We start from the raw sequence: 19,806 nt of genomic DNA, 5'->3' as shown, positions 1-19,806 counted from the left end.
CAGAAACAGCAAGTGTTTCTTGTAAGACCATGCACCTTGGCCTTTTAAACAATCGGGTCAAAGGCCCTTAGAGGAGCTGCAACGCAAATCATACACACATTCAAATCGCGTGTGAAGGTGCACGCATATTGTTACCTTTGCCACCGAAGGTGGACAGAGGTTGTTTTCACCTGTCTGTCTGTCTGTCTGTCTGTCTGTGAGCAAGCTATCTCCAAAAGTTGAATTTTTAATGTAATTCATCACCAATGAGAGAGTGGACCAAAAACGATATGTAGCATGATATCTCAAAAGTTGTGGATGGACTCTGATGAAGCTTGGTGGACAGGTTGGGTATGTGACGAGGAAGAATTGATTCAATGTTGGTGAATATCCAGATCTGATAATTTTTTAGCTTTAAAAGTGATTCTTCACCATTAACAGAATGGGCCCAAAACGATATGAGGGATGATATTTACCAAACGTATCATCCTACATACCAAACGATATGTAGGATGATATTTCAAAGTTGTGTACCATTATGACAAAACAAGTTGGATGAGTTGGTTAAGTGACAAGAACAAGCCGATTAGATTTTCATTGAGGTCCGGATCCAGATCCGGCCTATCAGTGGGATACAAAATGTAAATCGTTTAGTCTGGTGGAGGTATGTGCTCTACTGAGTGTCCTGAGATTCTCCTTCTCCCTATGGGAGCGGCCAGGGGGGTTATGTTGTTATCCTTATTCAAATGTGTAATTCAACATACCTCACTGCCTCAGAAAATGTAAGGATAGGAATACTGCACTGTAAAGTGTGGGGACTTGTAATGCAGTCTCTCACCGGGAGCGACACTACACGATACACATTCACATAGAGAATTTGCGCCGCCCCCCTCCGAAGATTACTGGCAAAATTAAAAAAATAAAACGCTATGCACCAATTGGGTTCATGCTGATCCTAGATAGCAAGACTGGTGGTAATTGGCCCAGAACTGTAGGAAGAGTAGCATGACACACACACACATACACCTGTCTGTGAATTGTAGTAAGGATTGCTCTTCCCTTTATTTGGGTGTTGTATAGGCCATAGACCACTGCCATGATCGCTCCCGAAAATAATAAAAATAACCCGAGTTACATACATGAAGGAAAATATGCTGACTACTTATGTGCACATCGAATACAGTGTGGCTATATAGCTCCGATAATTCAAATTGCACTGGCTCCTGGGCTGGCACAAGAGGCTTGAGGCAGGCCCTTCACCAAATGGTGGATTTTTTTCTTCTTTTTTTTTTTTCTTTCAGGTTACAATTGTGGGTGGTGTGGGGCCAGCTGTTCAACCCATGGGGTGAAGGCAGTCTGTCCATACAAACAAACATAAATAGTCCAAAAACAAACCAGCTTTTTATATTGTGTGTATGTGTATGTGTATGTGTATGTGTATATCTAATATATGTATATGTATATATATATATATATATATATATATATATATATATATATATATATATATATATATATATATATATATATATATATATATACATGCATACATTCAGTGGAATCTGGAGTAAAGAGCAAAGATGGAGTCATCAAGAGGAACCTGGATAGGATTTGGGTTTCAGCTGCTACTCCACAACCCTCAAACCCATCCAGGCGCAACCACGTGAGCCTTACAGAAAACCAAACAGAAAACAAAAAATATCATTCTTGTGTCCTGTGAGCAGGTCGAGTTGAAGCGTCGCTACAATGATCAACGAGCGAAGCGAGGCTTGCTTTCAGGCAGCCATTGGTATGACATTCAAGCTTACAGGGCTCTCAACCAGGCCCTAGGAAGGTCAGCCATATTTTTTGGTTTCCTTTGCACTGACTTTACAACTGAGAAACATCAGCAAAAATATTTCAGCTCTTGACTGTACATACCTTTAACTTACACCCTTTGAAGAGTCCCAGATTCATACACCATACCATGTTCTCCAGATGCATCAGACACAGAAATGACTGGGGCTGTCTCCTCCTCGTTGATGAAAGATTTGGCAAAAACTCACAAAAGTACATTTCTGGTATGTTTTAAACTACCTGTCTTCTATTTTGTGATCGTATGTATTTGTGATTTTCCTTTTTTTTTTTTACTTGGGATTTCCCAGACAGATGTCCTTCAGCTCTTTCATAACCTTTGGCAAGGTTTAAAGTTACAACAGGCAGTGGGGCAAACTTGGGTTGGTCTTTTGGTGTTCACTTATGAACTCTTCGCTCATGCTTAGCTGAAACCCTGGTTCAAATGGCATATACATGTACAGGCAGGGTTCACACAGTCCTTGGGACTCCTTGAAATTCCTAGAAAAATTAAAAAGCATTTTCCAGTCCTGGAAAGTCCTAAAAAAAAAAAAACTTGTGCGAGTCCTTGGAACTCCTGAAAAAATCAAGAAAATGCCGCAAATATAAATATAATCTGCCTGTTCCCCGGTCAGAATTAATTCCCCAAACCTCTTGAAGAGAATGTTACCAAGAATAACCTCCCCCAGGAAGGGTTTTACCATAAAAGCTGCACTGAAATTTTCTGATGTGGAAAATATGCAATGACGGGTCATTACATGAAATGGGCTTTTACGGAATATTTCATTATAAGAAGGCATAGGATGGCGATAACGGAAAATCCCGTGACAAAAGATAGACCGCCATGAAAAAAACCGTATGAAGCACCCTCACGATCCGATAAATATTCAAAATGGCCATGAACACACAAACTAAAGGGTGACATGCAAGCTCTTTTGAAAGATACCGGTACCAGAGATCAAAAATGCTCCACCATGAATATGTCTTCACAGGCCACATTTGCAACAACCAGCAGAGAGGCGAATCATCGAGCAGGCGATGAGATAGCGGATAAAGCGAAGTGACTTGAACTTGTAGGGATGCCAGAGATGACAGCATTGCCATACATGGAGTGGAGAGCATGTGATTGAATAGTTTTTACGACATGATGTCAGGTCATGCATACATTATGTAAATGCCAACGGAAAAGTCTCAATTAAGCAGGTAGTAGCTACTCTTAGTCTTTGAACTGTTGATGTTTATTATAAAGGGAAATGAAAAGCGAACTTGAAGAATGTCCAAAGCTTTGATATTTTACTTCTTTGTGGCTGAAGCACGTCGACTGTCGGGACTTGCTCTTGAAGGAATCCCTTCACAAGTGCCAGATGCAGAGTCGATGAGAAGGCATCTAATGTTGGGAATATGGGGGAAAGCGCACTTTGGAATCGGCCAGAGGCGCCAAGCTCCAAAGCATGGCGTCGCATATGATTGCGAATGACCGGTCTAACTCCCGTATTATGGAATTATTTGACTCCAGGACAGGTATTTATATTTCAGGTGGATTTCGTTTACATTTATTGTCTGTTTTCCCAAATCTAATGCAAACATTGTTTTCCGCAGTAAACCCTTGTTTCACGTGGGCTTGGTTTTCTGAATTTACGCGGTTTCGCCTCTTTTCTATAAATTATTATTTTCTGCAAACCGTTTTGTTTTTACATGGTCTGTCTTGCTTTTACGTGTTTTTTTTTTTTCTTCCCCTGTGCAGGTTGTGTGCACTGCACTGCTGTGGCGTAGGTGGTAACTGACACACGCAGTGTGTACTTTACTGTACTGTACTGTACTGTACCTATGTCCACGTCAACACTGCGTTCCATGGCATTGCAATCAATTCCTTTCAACTTGTTAGCTCGCCTGTTCGAAGAACAGAGAGCTATAGCGATACCCCCGGCGTCAGCGTCAGCGTGAGCGTGAAAATGTTAAAGTTTTTGGTGCAAGTTATTTCCTTTCTAATGTTTTTATCTACCACACTATTTCTTACTGATTACAATATACAAATACATATATTGCTTTAAAATTATTTGGATCAGACTTCACTGCAATGCTTTATAAAAATATAATATTAGACTAGTCTTTTAAAAACAATAAATGTATAAACAGGTGAGCATTGGGTGGCTTTGACACCAACTCTCTGGTTTTTAGTTATTATAATATTGCCCTCTTGGTCGAGGCGAGAGTGCACGGAATCACTGGGCAGATAGTATGGCATTAATGAGTCCCTTGTCTGTGAAGTAAAAACAAGGACAAATGTGTCCAAGAGCAGCGTCCTAAAGGTTTTGTCGGCTAAAAAAATAAAACAACAAAAAACAACAACAACTTCCCATATTTCGTCACGTGCCTTGATTAAGCCAATAGTGAGACCCGTCATAATGTATTTACGTATTTACGAAATTACAATACGATCAATAGAATAATCTTTAATAGTAACGTCAACTTTTCGAAACTTTAAAGCAAATGTCCGAATATATTTAAAAGTTCATGATAGACACTCTCAAAAGGCACCGTCAATGTGAGCATGTGTACATGTGCTCAGTATTTAAGGAGATCCGGATCTTGTATATACAAGAGCCGAGTCCTAGAGGTTAAGGCTTTGTCTTCACAAGAAGAACAACAACAAGAAGAAGAAGAACAACAACGCCGAGCTCTCTGTGAGCAGCGTTCGCTATGCGAGACGCTGCTAAAAATGCTCAGAAAACATCAGGGATAGTGAATGTTCTGGTTTTTCTCCACGAGCGGGGCTGATGCTGGTAAACCTCGCCAGTTTATGACACACGAGTTTATAGGTGAGATGAAACGTAACCGCTTGTGGAAAATGAGGGTTTACCGTCGGCTGAAAAACGACCTCATATGTGGAGAGTATAATTTGTTGACTTCAAATTTTTATAAAAATGAGGATAATTATTAATTGCAGTTTACTCTATGTAAGCAATAAGAATTTTCAAAGTTTTTTTTTTTTTTCTTTCCCATCTTGGTATAATGAGTGATAGATTAGTCTGAATGCCGTTTTACCGTCACCCATAATCAATTAATTAAATAATTGTACGTATTGGTAAATTGTTTGTAAAATCTTCGAAGAATCCAAGAGCTGTTACAAGCTGGTAATTGATCCTGCAAAAGGTACAACTTGGAATGGTTCTGTGGTATAACATGCTAAGCAAATATATTACGTCGGTAGGCATACAATATACATGTATTACTGAAATAGTCAATGGAATAATGGAAAACAAACAAGGTTTCCTTCTTATTTTTGTGATGTTTTCCAATGTCACTTCTTACATGAAACCTTTGCATTAGAAGTCCTGGAAAACCACAGTTTTGTCCTGGAAAACTCTTGGAAAACCAGTTTTGTCCTGGAAAACTTGGAAAACCACCGTTTTGTCCTGGAAAACTCCTGGAAAATCAGTTTTGTCCTGGAAAACTCTTGGAAAACCACAGTTTTGTCCTGGAAAACTCTTGGAAAACCACAGTTTTGTCCTGGAAAACTCTTGGAAAACCACAGTTTTGTCCTGGAAAACTCTTGAAAAACCACAGTTTTGTCCTGGAAAACTTGGAAAACCACAGTTTTGTCCTGGAAATTTAATCTTCCATCGCTGTGCGAACTCTAACAGGCACTCCTCGTGATACACACTCCCGGTTAATGCAATTTTGCTGATACGCAATAAATAAAGTAATGAACACTTTTCACTACATTCCATGTATTTTCACAAACACACACTTTTTTTTCCTTCGGCACATCTGGAGTCCCTATATTTTATACTAGTAGTGAAAACTTTCAATTTGACGCCATTTTGCTTCTATCGAACACGTCGCACCAAACTTGTGCCCATTGTGCGTTAGGTGTCATGTGCCAGTTTTTAATCAAGCTATCTTTATCTGCGCCCAAAAGGGAGACTATATTACTGCATGATTTTATTTATTCTTCCAATGCATCAGAATAAGCATACAATCTGACGGGATTGTTTTAACCTTAAAACATATTTCAGAAACCACGGAAAAATCAAGTGTGAAGGTTCACACTGATTGCCTAATTTAAGGAGTAGAGAGTATGTGAGGAGAAGAAACACATAGAAGTGAGGAGAAGCAGTGAGTCAGGCCAGGAATTTGTAATTTGGCCAGGATGTCGGTGACAGCTTGCCTACTCTTGGTAAAGGACACTTTCGGATCTTTAAAATCCACCAACTAATGCTAGAAGACGGGACACCCGGCTTAATGTCCATTCGATGGATGGCACACACATTGATGAATCACCCTACCTGTGAGACACCGGGCGGACAGTTTGTTGTTGGGTCAAGATTCAAACTCGGGCTACGCAGCTTCAAGGCAAGTGTGTGTCCCTCGAGACTCTAGAGTCTAAGTGATCCTGTCAGTCTCTTGAGAGGATATGGATAGGAAAAGTTTTTCTTTGCAATCGGACGGAACAGTTTTTCTTTCTCTTCTCCAAAGGCTTGATTTCCGATCATCAATTTGGTTTCAGACCAGGTCACTCTACCCTGGATATGCTGCTTCTGCTCTCCCAACAATGGATGGAAGTCCTCAATGCCAGACAGGAAATCCGAGCCGTATCCCTGGACATATCACGTGCTTTTGACACAGTCTGGCACCCTGCCCTGCTCACCAAACTCTCTTCCTATGGTATCCAAGGCCATCTCCACTCATGGCTCGCAGACTTCCTCTCCTGTCGCAGTCACAGTGTGGCCCTAAATGGAGTTCTTTCATCCTCCCCTTCCTGTCCAGGCTGGAGTTCCTCAAGGTAGTGTTCTGGACCCTGTTCTTTTTTGGTTTTCATCAATGATCTCTCCGACTCTCTGGAAAATCCTCTTTATCTCTTTGCTGATGACTCCACCCTCTGCCGTACCATCTGTCATCCCTCAGACTGGGAAGCAGCAGCTTCTTCGTTCACTGCAGATCTGGATAAAATCACAAACTGGTCCAACACGTGGAACATGTCTTTCAATCCAGACAAATCTCACACACTCACTTTGTCTCTTCGAAAGGACCGTTTAGAGAACCCCCCCCATCCACTTTCTCAACAATCCTTTGGAAGAAGTCCTTTCTTTCAAGCTTCTGGGTCTCACTATCTGCCACGAACTTTCCTGGGAAAGCCACATTTCAAACCTCGCCTCCAAAGCCAGTCGCCAACTGGGAATCCGCCGTCGTGTTAAGTCCTTCCTCGGCCCACCTGAGCTCCTGACCACTTACAAAGCTTTCATCCGCAGCCTGATGGAGTACTGCTCTCCCCTTTGGGCTGGTGCTCCTGCTACCCACCTTTCTTGGCTTCACACTGTGGAAAGCAAGGCATTTTGGATCATTGGCATCTCCTGCGATGAGGCTGAGTCTTTGGGCCTCTCACTCTCTCTCACCGCAGGCTGGTTGGCGGTCTCTGTCTTCTACCGTCTCCTCTCCAGCCTTGCCCCCCCTGCTCTATTTGCAATTTGTCCCCACCATATTTCCGCAGGGCGCTCAAGGTCTGCCGACAACCCCCTTCTGGTAAAACTACCAAAATCACGAATCATTGCTCAAGGCCCTGTCACACCTTGACGATTTAGCCAGCGTATGCCGACGTATGAAAAAATTGTCTAAAACGCTGGCACACGTCGAATACGTTATGGGTAAGTTTTGTATACGTTAAGAGCATGCTGAAGCACACTGGCATACGTCGTAGTACGCAGAGCTCGTCGACAAATTTTAAGCATGCTCAAAATTTTTCGACGTATGACTCGCATATTCCACATACGCTGGCCATAAGTTGTAGGCACGTTTTGCGATCGTTGACACTCGGCAACACACGTTACTTGTAAGTTACTCATAAGTTGAAACACGTCGAGGTAATGTTTAGCGTACCCGAAACTTATTTCTAACCTATGAGTAACGTACTTTGAACCTATGTGTAATGTATCTCCAACGCATGAAGACGTATTTGATGTCTTCCGGATGACCACAGAACTTACTGAATGTGTTTCTCACTGACAGCAACCGTATAATGGCGTATTGGCAGCGTTTAGGGGAATTGGTATATAAAAATGGGCTTCACAGGAGGAACCCGTCAATGTTCCAGACTCCATGGTTTTTTTATTTCTATTTTTTTTTTCTTCGGCATGACGGTGATGTTGACACTTCAATTTCTAGTGCCGTTATGATTTAAATCGTTGAGCGGCAGCCTATTAATAGGCTATGCCACGTGATCGTCTGCGATATGCTGCCGCGCTATGCATAAGTTAGACGATCTATCGTTGGGCATAGGTTGTGATTGCCGACAACACGCTAAGCATTCGTTGGTATAAGTTATCTATAAGTTATCGAAACGTTCTGTGTACGTTACTAATACGTTATGCATACATCCAACTCGTTATGAATACGCCCAAAACTGAAAAAAAACATCAATAGTTCAGCGTACGCCAGCGTTTTACACACATTTTGATACGTTGCCATACGCTGGCTAAAACGTCAAGGTGTGACAGGGCCCTCACCTTCACTCTTTCATTCCTCTTTTTTTTCCCACCTTTGGAATAAACTCCCTCACTCTATTCATTCCCATTGCCGGGCGTAGTGGCGTGCGCCTGTAATCCGGCAACTTGGAGGCTTGGGTTAGAGGATCGCTTGAGGACGGGCGCTCTGTGCTGGGCCACGCTATGAGAGGGCGTAGAGCAGCCCGGAATCAAGTCGAAACCCAATCCTTGTCACTGTGTCGTAAGAGGCGACCAGGGTTGCGTCAGGAAGGGCATCCGGCGTAAAACCTGTGCCAAATCAGTATGCGGATCATAACTGATGATCCGCTGTGGCGACCCCTAATGGGAGCAGCCGAAAGAAGAACAACAACAACAACTCTATTCATTCCCATTCTTCCCTCCAGGCCTTCAAAACAGCTGTTCACCACCACCTCTTATCATCCCCCATCCAAATCCTCGATCTTTTCTTCCCCCGATAATCCACCCAAGCCCACCTCCTTCAAATTCCCTGCTTTCCTTCCTGAAAGTCCCTGTAATGTCCATCTTCTATTCCCCATGTTCCCCGTCCCATCCCTCTCCCTTCCACAGATCTCCTAATGTCTCTGTTCCCCACTGTTTTGTCCTTCCCTCTCCCACCCCTCTTGTCTCATGCTGTGCGTTGTGTGTTCGCTCTCATACGAGCCTCGACAAGGTATACAAAAAAAAAACAGGAAAGAATAAATTTAGACAAGTCTGAAGACGACGATTGTTCACGAGCGGTATTTGACGATGTCGATTGTTTCAGAAGTCAAGGATGAGACAATGTGATAATGTTTGACCAAGTTATAAAAATGATCAACATGATGTGGTACGAGTGATAGGTTATAAGCTGCAAAATGTTGAAAACCCTTTTTCGTTCAACAAGTTAAAAAATTTGACCTTTGCATAACCTTTAAAGGTCACAAAACAATGTTGTGGATATTAAAATAAGGAAACAGGATACGTGCTATAGCTTATTGGAGTTAGTTCTTCGAAGAAGGTCGAAAACCGTTTCGATTCCCACAACGTAGAAAATGTGACCTTTGTGAACTTTCAAGGTCAAAGGTCAAGGATTATGACATTTGGTGCAAAACTTCCTCTAGAACATTCCAGGAACAATATAGCGTCATATAGGCTATATGGCATTTCGCACTCCTCGGATTATCCATACTTTGATGAAATCAGCGTAAAAACAAACCTGAAGGGGGCGCCACGGGCAAGGTGTTCGAGATAGAGCAAAATGGTTTCAAGACTTTAGGTGGGGAATGACCTCAAGATTATGCATAAAAAATATTGTCATCCTTGCTCTCAAAGTTTGGGCGGTCGTATGATTTTTGTTAAAATTCGCAATTTTCTAAGTTTGTGACCTTGTGACCTTGACCTTGGGACGAAAATGAAAAACCGAGCTCCGTGGGGCTATGCAGGTGCCATTGGGCTACCAAATACCGAAACCCCTGCCAGATTCGACAAACCCCCTCGGAGAAGATGCAAATTGAAATCGGCTACCCCCTAAACACGTTTTTTGGGCGTGGCTCCACCCATAATGGGAGCACCACGCCCATTCTCAGGAAAACACAACTCGATCATGATATAAACCTTCCACCAAAATTTTATCAGGATCGGATCAAAACCCACGGAACTATGCGCGGGACAGACAGACAGACAGACACCAATAACAAATATAGTGGTCACTTACTTTTTCGTGAACAAAAAGAAGGAATGAAAGAGCGATGCATTAAAATGAAGTTGAGCCATAAGTGAAGGTGTTCTTTTTTTTTTTTCAAACTTCATTTCTTTTAATACAAGAACAGTAATGTGACACTGAAAACGTGCATGTTCATCTAATCCTTCGCATGTGGTGAAAGCATGCACGTATATATATAATCTTTCATCTTTTTATATCTTCAATCTTCATTAAATCTCTCATTAACCATGTCAGGGACCATGAAATGTTTTTAACCAATGTTAACTGCAACACTTTTACTAATTGGAATAAATAATAAATGAAAAATCACTCATAGAGTGACAACTTGGCGAAACGCAACGGCTCACGGTGGAGCACATACCTCCGCCAGACTGAATAGTTTACATTCTGTATCCCACTGATAGGTCGGATCTGAATCCAGACCTTCACCAAAATCGAATCGGCTTGTTCTTGTCACCCAACCAACTCATCCACCGAGTTTTGTCATAACTCATCCACAACTGTTAGAGATTTTGTGCTCCACAGAGCTTTTGGCTCCATCTCTCAATGGTGAAGAATCACTTAAAATTTATCGGATTCAGATCTTCACCAAAATTAAATCAATCAGTCTTTGTCACACACCCAACGTGTCCACCAAGTTCCGTGTGAATCCATCCATAACCTTTTGAGATATTGTGCTTATATATCATTTTTGGCACTATTTCTCAATGGTGTAGAATCGCTTAAATTCTCAGATCCGGATTCGGATCTTCACCAAAATTGAGCGTTGCTGTTCTTGGCCGGTCATCTATACACACAAAAATATTTCAGAATGATTGCTTGAAAAATGTGCCCAAAAATCGTGTGACAAACAAACACTACAGACCAACATACTTGGTGAAATTTATTTTCGCCAAGTAACAAGCTTACATTATGGCAACTTTGCAGACAAGTTATATTACAGAGAAGCGATGTGTTTACTTATGAGCAACTTTGTCAGGATGTTCTTGATACCCCATAAATGTTTTGATGATGATTTCTGTCTTTTTACGAGTTGTACCCAACTGCCAACGACAATATGATTACAGCACCACACATACATGTACTCACACGGGGCTACACCCGAGCTGGCACAGAATCGACCCCAAAGTCAGCTCCCATTTCAGGCGACCAACTTTACTTTCCCAATTTTTTTTTCTTCCAGCAAATGCAGGGAATATATACATTTTGAAACCCTACTCTGATCAATTGGTCCATCCAATGGCACAGCATCCTGTCTTTTAAAAAAGAATGATGAGCTATCATGTACTTTCTTTTTGGATACAGAGTTGAGGCTTGTGGAAGAGTTAGAACACTGAATGGCTAAGGACACAACAGAACAAAAGGAAGGAAAGAGAGAAAGAGAGAAAGAGAGAAAGAGAAAGAGAGAAAGAGACAGAGACAGAGACAGAGACAGAGACAGAGACAGAGACAGAGACAGAGACAGAGACAGAGACAGAGACAGAGACAGAGACAGAGACAGAGACAGAGACAGAGACAGAGACAGAGACAGAGACAGAGACAGAGACAGAGACGGAGACAGGAGACACCAACAGTGGAGCCGAAGGACAAAACGGAGGGAGACCTGGACGATGGGTGTGGGGCAGGAAAGGATGCATGGGGTGGACAGGATGGATAGAGAAGGAAACTCTCAGGAAGGAAAACTGGAAATTTGGAAGTAGGGCCTGTAGGTGGGTTCACGAGGGTAGAAGATATCATGGTTTTAGATTGGGGATGATCTGAGATGGTGGTGGTCTTGAAGACCTGGAGGGAAGAATGAGATTGAAGAGAATGTGGAATTTGGTTCCACAGGTGGGAAAACGAGGAACAAATGAATGGGGCAGTAATCCTGGATTTAGGTAGTTTCATCAGAAGGGGGTTGATTGTGGACTGTGTGCACCCTGCAGATACATGGGGTAGGGCAAAGCATGGAAAGAGCAGATGGTGCAAGACCTGAAAGGAGGGTTAGAAGATGGAGAGACCACCGACCTGTCTGCAATGGGAAAGTAATAGGCCCAGAGTTACCATCAGATTCCAATGATCTTGAAGACCTTGGTTTCCATGGCATCATGCTGAGCAAGGTGTGAGGCAGGGGAGTCGATCCAGAGGAGAGAGCTGCGAATGAAGACATTGTAGGTGGACAGCAGTTCAGGTGTGCCAAGGAAGGACTTTGTGCGACAGAGGATGCCCAGTCGGCGACTGGCTTTGGAGGCCAACTTTGGAGTGCTCAATCAATCAATGGATACAAAATGGCCGGGCCCACGACCCATGTGCCCAGAATTTTTTTGAATGTGTCATGTCTCCACTCAGGGACCCTCGCTGTATCTAAAGGGGTAGTGTACGTGCTGCGACCGTAAAAACGGAAGACAAGGCACACGTGTTCTTGGGGATGACGGAAGTTACAAATATAATACAGTACCATCCATCCATCCATTGGGACCATACTCTGTGCAGAGCATTGGTGCTGCTTAAGCAGTCTCCTTGGCTATTGGACACAATCCTGGACGGGTCGCCACTCCGACACAGGATACCAGCAAGCGGGCACTCATTTTGCCAACCTCGGAAGAATGACAGTCAGTCAACCCCACCTGGTATTAATTCAACAGCCGAGGGGGATTTGAACTCAGGATCCAAGGATCCCAAGCCATCACCCTAAGCATTAACATACAGTACCATTGTATTGTAAATTGACGTCTTTTTAATTGGTTGGGTGCCATGAAATGCTTTTTTTTTAAATCTGCATTTCATTCCTGCTTCGTTTTTAATCTGCACATTGTCCTGTACTTTGGACTGAACTACTTTGGACGTCATAATTGAGTGACGAAGTGGACGTTTGATTTTGACGAAGTGGACCGTGGTGTTGTGGTGGAGCTGCCGGAGTCTCATGAGGAGGACTTCAGGAACGAGAATCTCTTATAACTGAAACAGCAAAGTGCAAGAAAGCAGCAAGAAGACGTTGAATTTCCCACACGGCTCCCGAAGCACTTTATGACCAAAAGACTGGCAGACATTTTCCGCTGCATTAATCGTGCAAAGAAAATCGTGACGGAAGATGACCTGAACATGGAGCGTATCCTGCATGCTCGCCGTGCACTGGATGATGTAATGCGGTGCCACAAATAATTTTATGAGATGAAGAAGATGGAAGCTGTACAAACTTCCCCGTAAACCTACTTTAAGCTTCATTCTTCATCCACATTCTCCCACGAAACTCTATCAACTAGCGCACAAACTCCAGAAACAGTCACCAACCCCGGCGGCAGCGCGTGAAACACCATCACAAACCCCAGCAAGCCCACCACCAAAAACACAGATAATCTTCAGACAAGGTGGCAGACCCGTCCCCCACCCCCACTCCCCACTCCCCACCCATACATCTCCACGCCTTGACACGCAACCATTTGTTCTATTATTGGTGAGTACTTATTATCTTGCCAAAACGAAGTTTTTGCAAGATATGTAAGTCAGCTTGTATTTTTATTTTTTTTTTTGTCTGTAATCACGTATAAAAAATTCTGCAGAGCACAGTTATCATCGGAAATTTTTGTAACTTCGCATATCAGACGCCTATAGAGGTCCCTTTCAGTGTACAAAATTTTGAAGGTCAAGGTCAAAGGTCAAGGTCACTGGCGCAAATCAGGGGAGTCGACGAAACGCTTATTTTTTTGTTTGTCTGTAATCACGTATTAAAAATTCTGCAGAGCACAGTTATCATCGGAAATTTTTGTAACTTCGCATATCAGAGGACTATAGAGGTCCCTTTCAGCGCATAAAATTTTGAAGGTCAAGGTCACTTTGTCGCAAATCAGGGGAGTCGACGAAACCCTTATTTTTTGAGTAATTTTAATCGAATTGTCTCCAAACTTTATGGGAATGTAGTTCATGGTCTGGCGCTCAGCTGGTTAGTTATTGGTGGCGATTGGCCTTGACCTTCATGGTTAGCGCCTGAGGTCAAACATATTTGACCCCAAGGTCAAATTTTCAAGTTTTAGGAACCATATCGTGTAGAACCTCAAATTGAACACCTCGATGAGTGCTTTCTAGATATGTCAAGCTTGAGACATTGTGACGTCATTTGGTGACGTTATGAGGCAAACACATATTTTTCATGGTTACTCTGTAGAACGATTCTCATCGGAATCTCTCGTAGGCAGATATTCCTCAAGGAGTCGCTCCTGGTGGATAGCAGCTCTGTTAACCTTAGTGTGACCTTAAAGAAGTCACACGTGGTCACCTTTTGGCAAGATACGGGTCACCCTGCGGGTGACATTGGTTGTATTTATTTTTTTTCTTCTATTTTGATGCATTGATGGTGGATATTCATTTAATGATACATATTGATTTACCGAGTTATTATGTCTTTTGTATTTAGTTAGGTTTGGTTGCATAAGGTGTCTGAACATAATCCCCCCCCCCCCCCAGAATGCATTTTCCATTTATAACACTGTCTATGGGAAAATATTTTTCGCTATACACACTACTTTTGTGGAATGCATTGAGTTCTATTGTGAGGAGTGTCAGTACCATGTGTTTGCCCATTGTCGACTCATGTCTTTGTCCTGAATGCAATATATATATATATATATATATATATATATATATATATATATATATATATATATATATATATATATATATATATATATATATATATATATATATATATATATCTCTACAAGAAAGATCCTCCATGAGCTGAAGAGCAGTGAAAAATTATTACTTTTAAAACTGACAGTGGGGTGGAGGTTGAGGCTGATGAGAACACACACAAATGAATTTGAGAAAGGTGGCAACAGGAAGTCAGCAAGTGTAGAACAGCTCAGCGGTAGGTATGTCCCAAGACGATATTTGAACCAGTGGAGTACAAAATGCAAACCAGTCGTTTTCAAGGGTTGATCCAATGGGATTCTGATTGTATACCTTGTCATCCATAACTCCATCTTTATCCTATCCCTCTTTCTTCATTTCATTTCTACCCTCAAGGTCTTTCACGGTGGATGAGGCAGCGGATGCGACACAATGACAATTGCTCCACGGCTCTGCAGTCACTCTCGTCCTTTCTAAACTCTCGGTTCGTCCCAAGTACGGAGGCTCGCTATTCCAGCTGCTCAACCATCGACATTCCAAGCACATCTGTTACGACCACCATGCACCACACCAACCTAAACTCTCAATCTCCCCACTACAACTCTCAGACAAAAAACTCTCCTCCAAGCTCATCCAAACCCAATATGTCTAAGCCTTCAAAATCCAGCCAGTCCCTCCTACCTTCAGTCATATACGCAGAATTGCCAAGGACGTTCCTCCCTTCGCCTCATCTAGTGTGCGCAGATGGAGGATCTCAGAACAGTCAGATATCACTCGGTTACAGTGACGTGTCCACCACCCATGCGTCAGTCATGCCTTTGAGACCTTCAACAATTTCTGGTATGTTTGTCCTCGATCTAATATATAAAGCTCAATTTGTGTTTGTTTATATATGCTTCAAAACCTCCCAAAACAACGATACCAAATTTGTCACGTTGTCTCAGGATACCCCAAGTATGGTTTCTGTCTGGGTAGCAGATCTGGGAAAGGGGTTTCAGGGTGGGGGGGGGGAAGACCCCAATTCTCTTGGTGTAAATGTGTATCGTATAGTGCCACCTAGTGGTAGCTGGTATTCCAAATCATCTTCTTGTGTAAAGAAAGCTTAAGCAACTTAACAAAATGCATTACAGTGATGTTGAAATATGAGTGAGAATACTTCGAAATATATAAAAAAAAAATGTTTCATTTCACTCGGTTTAAGCGGAGGTTCAAACCAAAGCATCCAACACTGAGTTTCGCAGCGAAGCAGATGTGATTTTTGCTCATGCCATATATAAGCAGCAAGGATGGTTGATGAAGGTGATGTTAGCTGACTTCCAAGTAGATGGAAGATTATCTCGGATAAATGATAGAGCAGAATGTAAAGTACAACATGTTGTCTTTTGATTAAATCCATCAGCTTAGCGATGGGTACTTTTGCTAGTTTTGTTTGTGAAGGGAAGTCTATGTGGGCCAAACTTGGGTTGCGGCATTGCATTAAGGGTGTGCAATTGAGTGCAAACTGTGTAAGAAGGTGAAATATGATGTCATGACATATTTTGAAATTCTATTTCAACAGATCTTCAAAAATGTAAAAAGACAACAATTGACACGTATTTCTCTCCACGGGCAAAAATGCCGGTGGACGAGAGTAACGGAGCAGAAGAGAATGTTGCGGAGCGCTGTGAACCAAAGAGAGCAACGCCTCATTTCACATCACAGAGTTTATTTTCATCCAACCCAGCTTCCAAAATTGATGACTTTTCCATCTCTTGTTCTTCACCTATCTCTTCAGATGCATTTCCATGTTCTCCTCCTCCGTCTCCCGTTCACGATAAACAGCCGACGACTCAAGATCCTGCTCGCCTTTTCCCATTTGAGCCTGATGACTTGATTTCCTGTGACCTTTCTTCTCCCGACCCGTGTGATCAGGAAATGGCCAATGACAGCCAGGAGCTCTTTCCTTGTGATTGGCCGGAGGAAACCATTTCGGGTCACAAGACCACGGACAAGCCAACTCCCGAAGCGCAAAGTGATGCTGTGTCACCCATTTCACGACGTGTGAAGGCGTGTCGTCTATCACGTCCTTTCCACAAATCGTTTTAAAATCCCCCCCCCCCCCCCTGATACATCACCGGAGCGAGCACAGGTGACTCTCCCATTTTCGCTGCTAAAAAGTGAAGTCGAGAAATATTAATAAACATCATTGTACATTTGTAAATCAAGAAACAGCAAATCCTTATTCACCATGTTCATTTGTCGTTGTTTGTCCTGTTGCTTTTAATATGCTGTAGAAGAATGAAATGCTCAGCACTCGGCTAAGGGAATGTATGACACGAGCATTGTATGTGTTTTTGTTGAAATCTTTGAGTACAATCATAATAATGGTTTCCAGATGTAAGGATATGCAGTAAGTTACTGGAAAACTGCAAGTTAGTTTGACTTGTTTTAATGGTTTTTGTTTCACTGTGCATCGGAGATTTGCCTGCTGAGTGTTGGATGGCGTCACGCTATCCCTGGTTCAAATCGCCCCGTGGCACAAAACAAATGGTTTGCACTGGTAAGTTTTTCTCTGTCTTGTTAAAAGGTAAGGTGAAAAAAAGAAATCTCAAAATGCCATTTTATGCAGTGAACACGAAAATCCATCCATTCAAATGAGTTTGATTACATCCTTTGTAAAAAATGCCGATTCTTGCTAACGCTTGCTTCACAACTTCGATGCCTCGTGCGGAGGAATATATGAAATCTTTCATTTAGAAGCCATTAAGAATAACCCCACATTACACACAATGGCATGATGGGAAAATATTACAAATGTCTTGCATACTGCAAATGGATCATAGTAACTATGCCTAATTTATGTCAATAAATGTTTTTTTTTCATACGGTATGTGTATAGATCTCTTAATTAAACCTCCCCTTATTGGATAATGAAGGCTTATACCCGTTGTGGGGTTTGTTTCTGCAGTTCGTGCCTCCAATTTTTAATGGTACCTGAGTTTCTTAGACCTCCATCCATCAAGCAGTCTCCTTGGCTATTGGACACAATCCTGGACGGGTCACCACGCCGACAAAGGATACCAGCAAGCTGGCACTCATTTTTCCGACCTCAGAAGGATGACAGGCAGAGTTAACCCCACCTGGTATTAATTTAACAGCCGAGTGGAATTTTAACTCAGGATTCTAGGATCCCAAGCCCACCACTCTAAGCATTAAGCCAACACCAGGCATATTTAGACATCCTCGGAGTACTAAACCACCATTTAGGGGTTCCTCCCCCCTCCTTTTTTCTGCCAATGTTCGAGCTGCATCTCAGATCCGGTTGGAACTTTCGGAATGAAATTTTGCATCAATAATGGGAATAAAAAGTATGCGAGATTGACCTTGACCGAATTTGAGGTCATGACTGAATTGGACTTTACATCACAACTTGACGAAGGTTTGTCTCATCTGAACGAAATTGCCCTCTCTCGATAGTCTAAAGCAAGACACATTTACGTTTGATATAAATAATCTTCCAAGTTAAAGGTCAAGGTCAAACGGCGGTCTGGAAAAAAAAAAAAAAAACTTTTTTTTTGTCGTCATCGCTTTGATTTTGCCAATACAGAATCTCAAAGATCGCTTGGTCTTCCAATTTCTAAGATGTTCTTGCATCATCACTGTGTACCTGTACTGAAGTTGTGCACCTGCTATTTGATTAGTGTCTTTGACCTATTTTTCTGGATTGTGGCAATTATCAAACTGGAAGGGCACTTTGTCAACTAATATACCTCCGCTCACATTACAACATCGTTAATCATACTTGTACCAAGTTTGATTTAAATCCCTTAAGCTGTTTTCAACGATTACAATTTTACCTGACATGACCTCTGACCTCTTGATGCTGAAATGTAATCAGGTCATCTTTGCATCATCATATATATTTATACCCAGTTTGGTCAAAATCCCATCACTGGTTCACAAATTAGTACGGTAACAGTTTCGACCTCACGTTTTTCCTTTTTTTATTTTTTTTTCTCACGTTTATCACGGTCCATGCTGATTACTTACTTGAGGCTCTGCATTTAAAAGATAGATCACGAACAAATCCCGTGGGTTGGTGTACCACTTCGAGGGGCGGGAGTGGTGGAGATTTGTCCTCAAAATGCTACGTTAATGACAGAGGCGATGGCATCGCAAGCAGTCTGAGTTAATCACCTCGCAGGTCAATGGCTTGCATAATATTAAAAGCTAGTGTGTGTGTGTGTGTGTGTGTGTATGCTTCAGATTTTCCTCGTATTAGATGTGCGATGAAGCTCGTGCAATTCTGGAATGTTAAATGTCAGGGCTGTGTGCCCAGCTGTTACCAGACCAGAGCTACAACAGCTTGAACAAGACAGACCATTTAACAATGTCTGGCCTTGTTTGGGTGCGTATATTACAATGCAGCTGAGACTCTCAATGATTGATGCAGAGCATTAACCATAGCTCTTTGTTTTCTTTCGGGAACGTGCAAGGCTAATGTCAACTAATAAATTCCTGAATCCATCGTGTGTGTGTGTGTGTGTGTGTGTGTGTGTGTCAGTTATTTGAGGGTACAGACGCCCATCCGTGTTCTGCTGGTTTGAACTTTTTGAACCTGAAGGACACGTGGCTCGGGATAAATTGTCCTGTTTGTTCGTACATCACTAACAGAGGGCATTGCAACTGTGACAAGTGGGTTAAGGATGTCCGGTCATGTCTTCCGTGTTGACCTGAGTAAAGGCAGGACAAGTGAGGTCAGGTCAGGTATGGGAGCATGTGCCAGAGCAGCGTGTCGCTGCGTCCACTTTCCGCCGGTAATCCAGGGGCCTCTGTTTGGCCATCCCACAGGCAGATGCCTAGCCCATCCCCATCTCCTGGAGATGCTGATCAATCTGCTGCAACCACGAGGCATGGGGTCAGCCCATTGGTCTCCTCCACTCAGGAGACTCCCGCGCTGAGAGAATCTGGTGAGCAGGATCAGCGTCAGGAAAATGAGCCACATGTCCATACAGCCGCAGCTGAGGCTCACGGACTATGCAGGTAGCAAATCTCATTTGAGTCTCTCTAAGCAACCGCTCGTTGGACACAAAGTCCGACCAGCGATAGCCAAGCATTCTCCAAAGACCTGGTACCAAAGGAATTAAGTCTCCGTCTCAGGTCCCTAGTCAGAGTCAAAGTCTCACATCCATTGAGCAAGACTGG

At 42.6% G+C, this 19,806-nt stretch overlaps 1 protein-coding gene across 2 annotated transcripts in view; it reads left to right on the top strand.

The window, feature by feature from the left end:
• Nucleotides 1-17,484, top strand: part of BRIP1 (BRCA1 interacting DNA helicase 1) — a 45,015-nt gene extending 27,531 nt beyond the window's left edge. For both annotated transcript variants that reach the window (XM_085876325.1, XM_085876317.1), the window contains exons 18-21: nucleotides 1,704-1,813; nucleotides 1,957-2,039; nucleotides 15,019-15,462; nucleotides 16,181-17,484. In XM_085876325.1, the coding sequence (XP_085732451.1) occupies nucleotides 1,704-1,813; nucleotides 1,957-2,039; nucleotides 15,019-15,462; nucleotides 16,181-16,707 (1,164 nt within the window). In that variant the 3' untranslated portion in view covers nucleotides 16,708-17,484. The remainder of the gene's footprint in view (nucleotides 1-1,703; nucleotides 1,814-1,956; nucleotides 2,040-15,018; nucleotides 15,463-16,180) is intronic.
• Nucleotides 17,485-19,806: the final 2,322 nt, after the last annotated feature.

The sequence above is a fragment of the Eptatretus burgeri genome, chromosome 1, assembly GCF_056783735.1.
Source record: "Eptatretus burgeri isolate ZD-2024b chromosome 1, Ebu_testis_v1, whole genome shotgun sequence".
In the NCBI taxonomy this organism is placed as follows: domain Eukaryota; kingdom Metazoa; phylum Chordata; class Myxini; order Myxiniformes; family Myxinidae; genus Eptatretus; species Eptatretus burgeri.
This window is presented reverse-complemented; position numbering and strand designations above follow the sequence as displayed.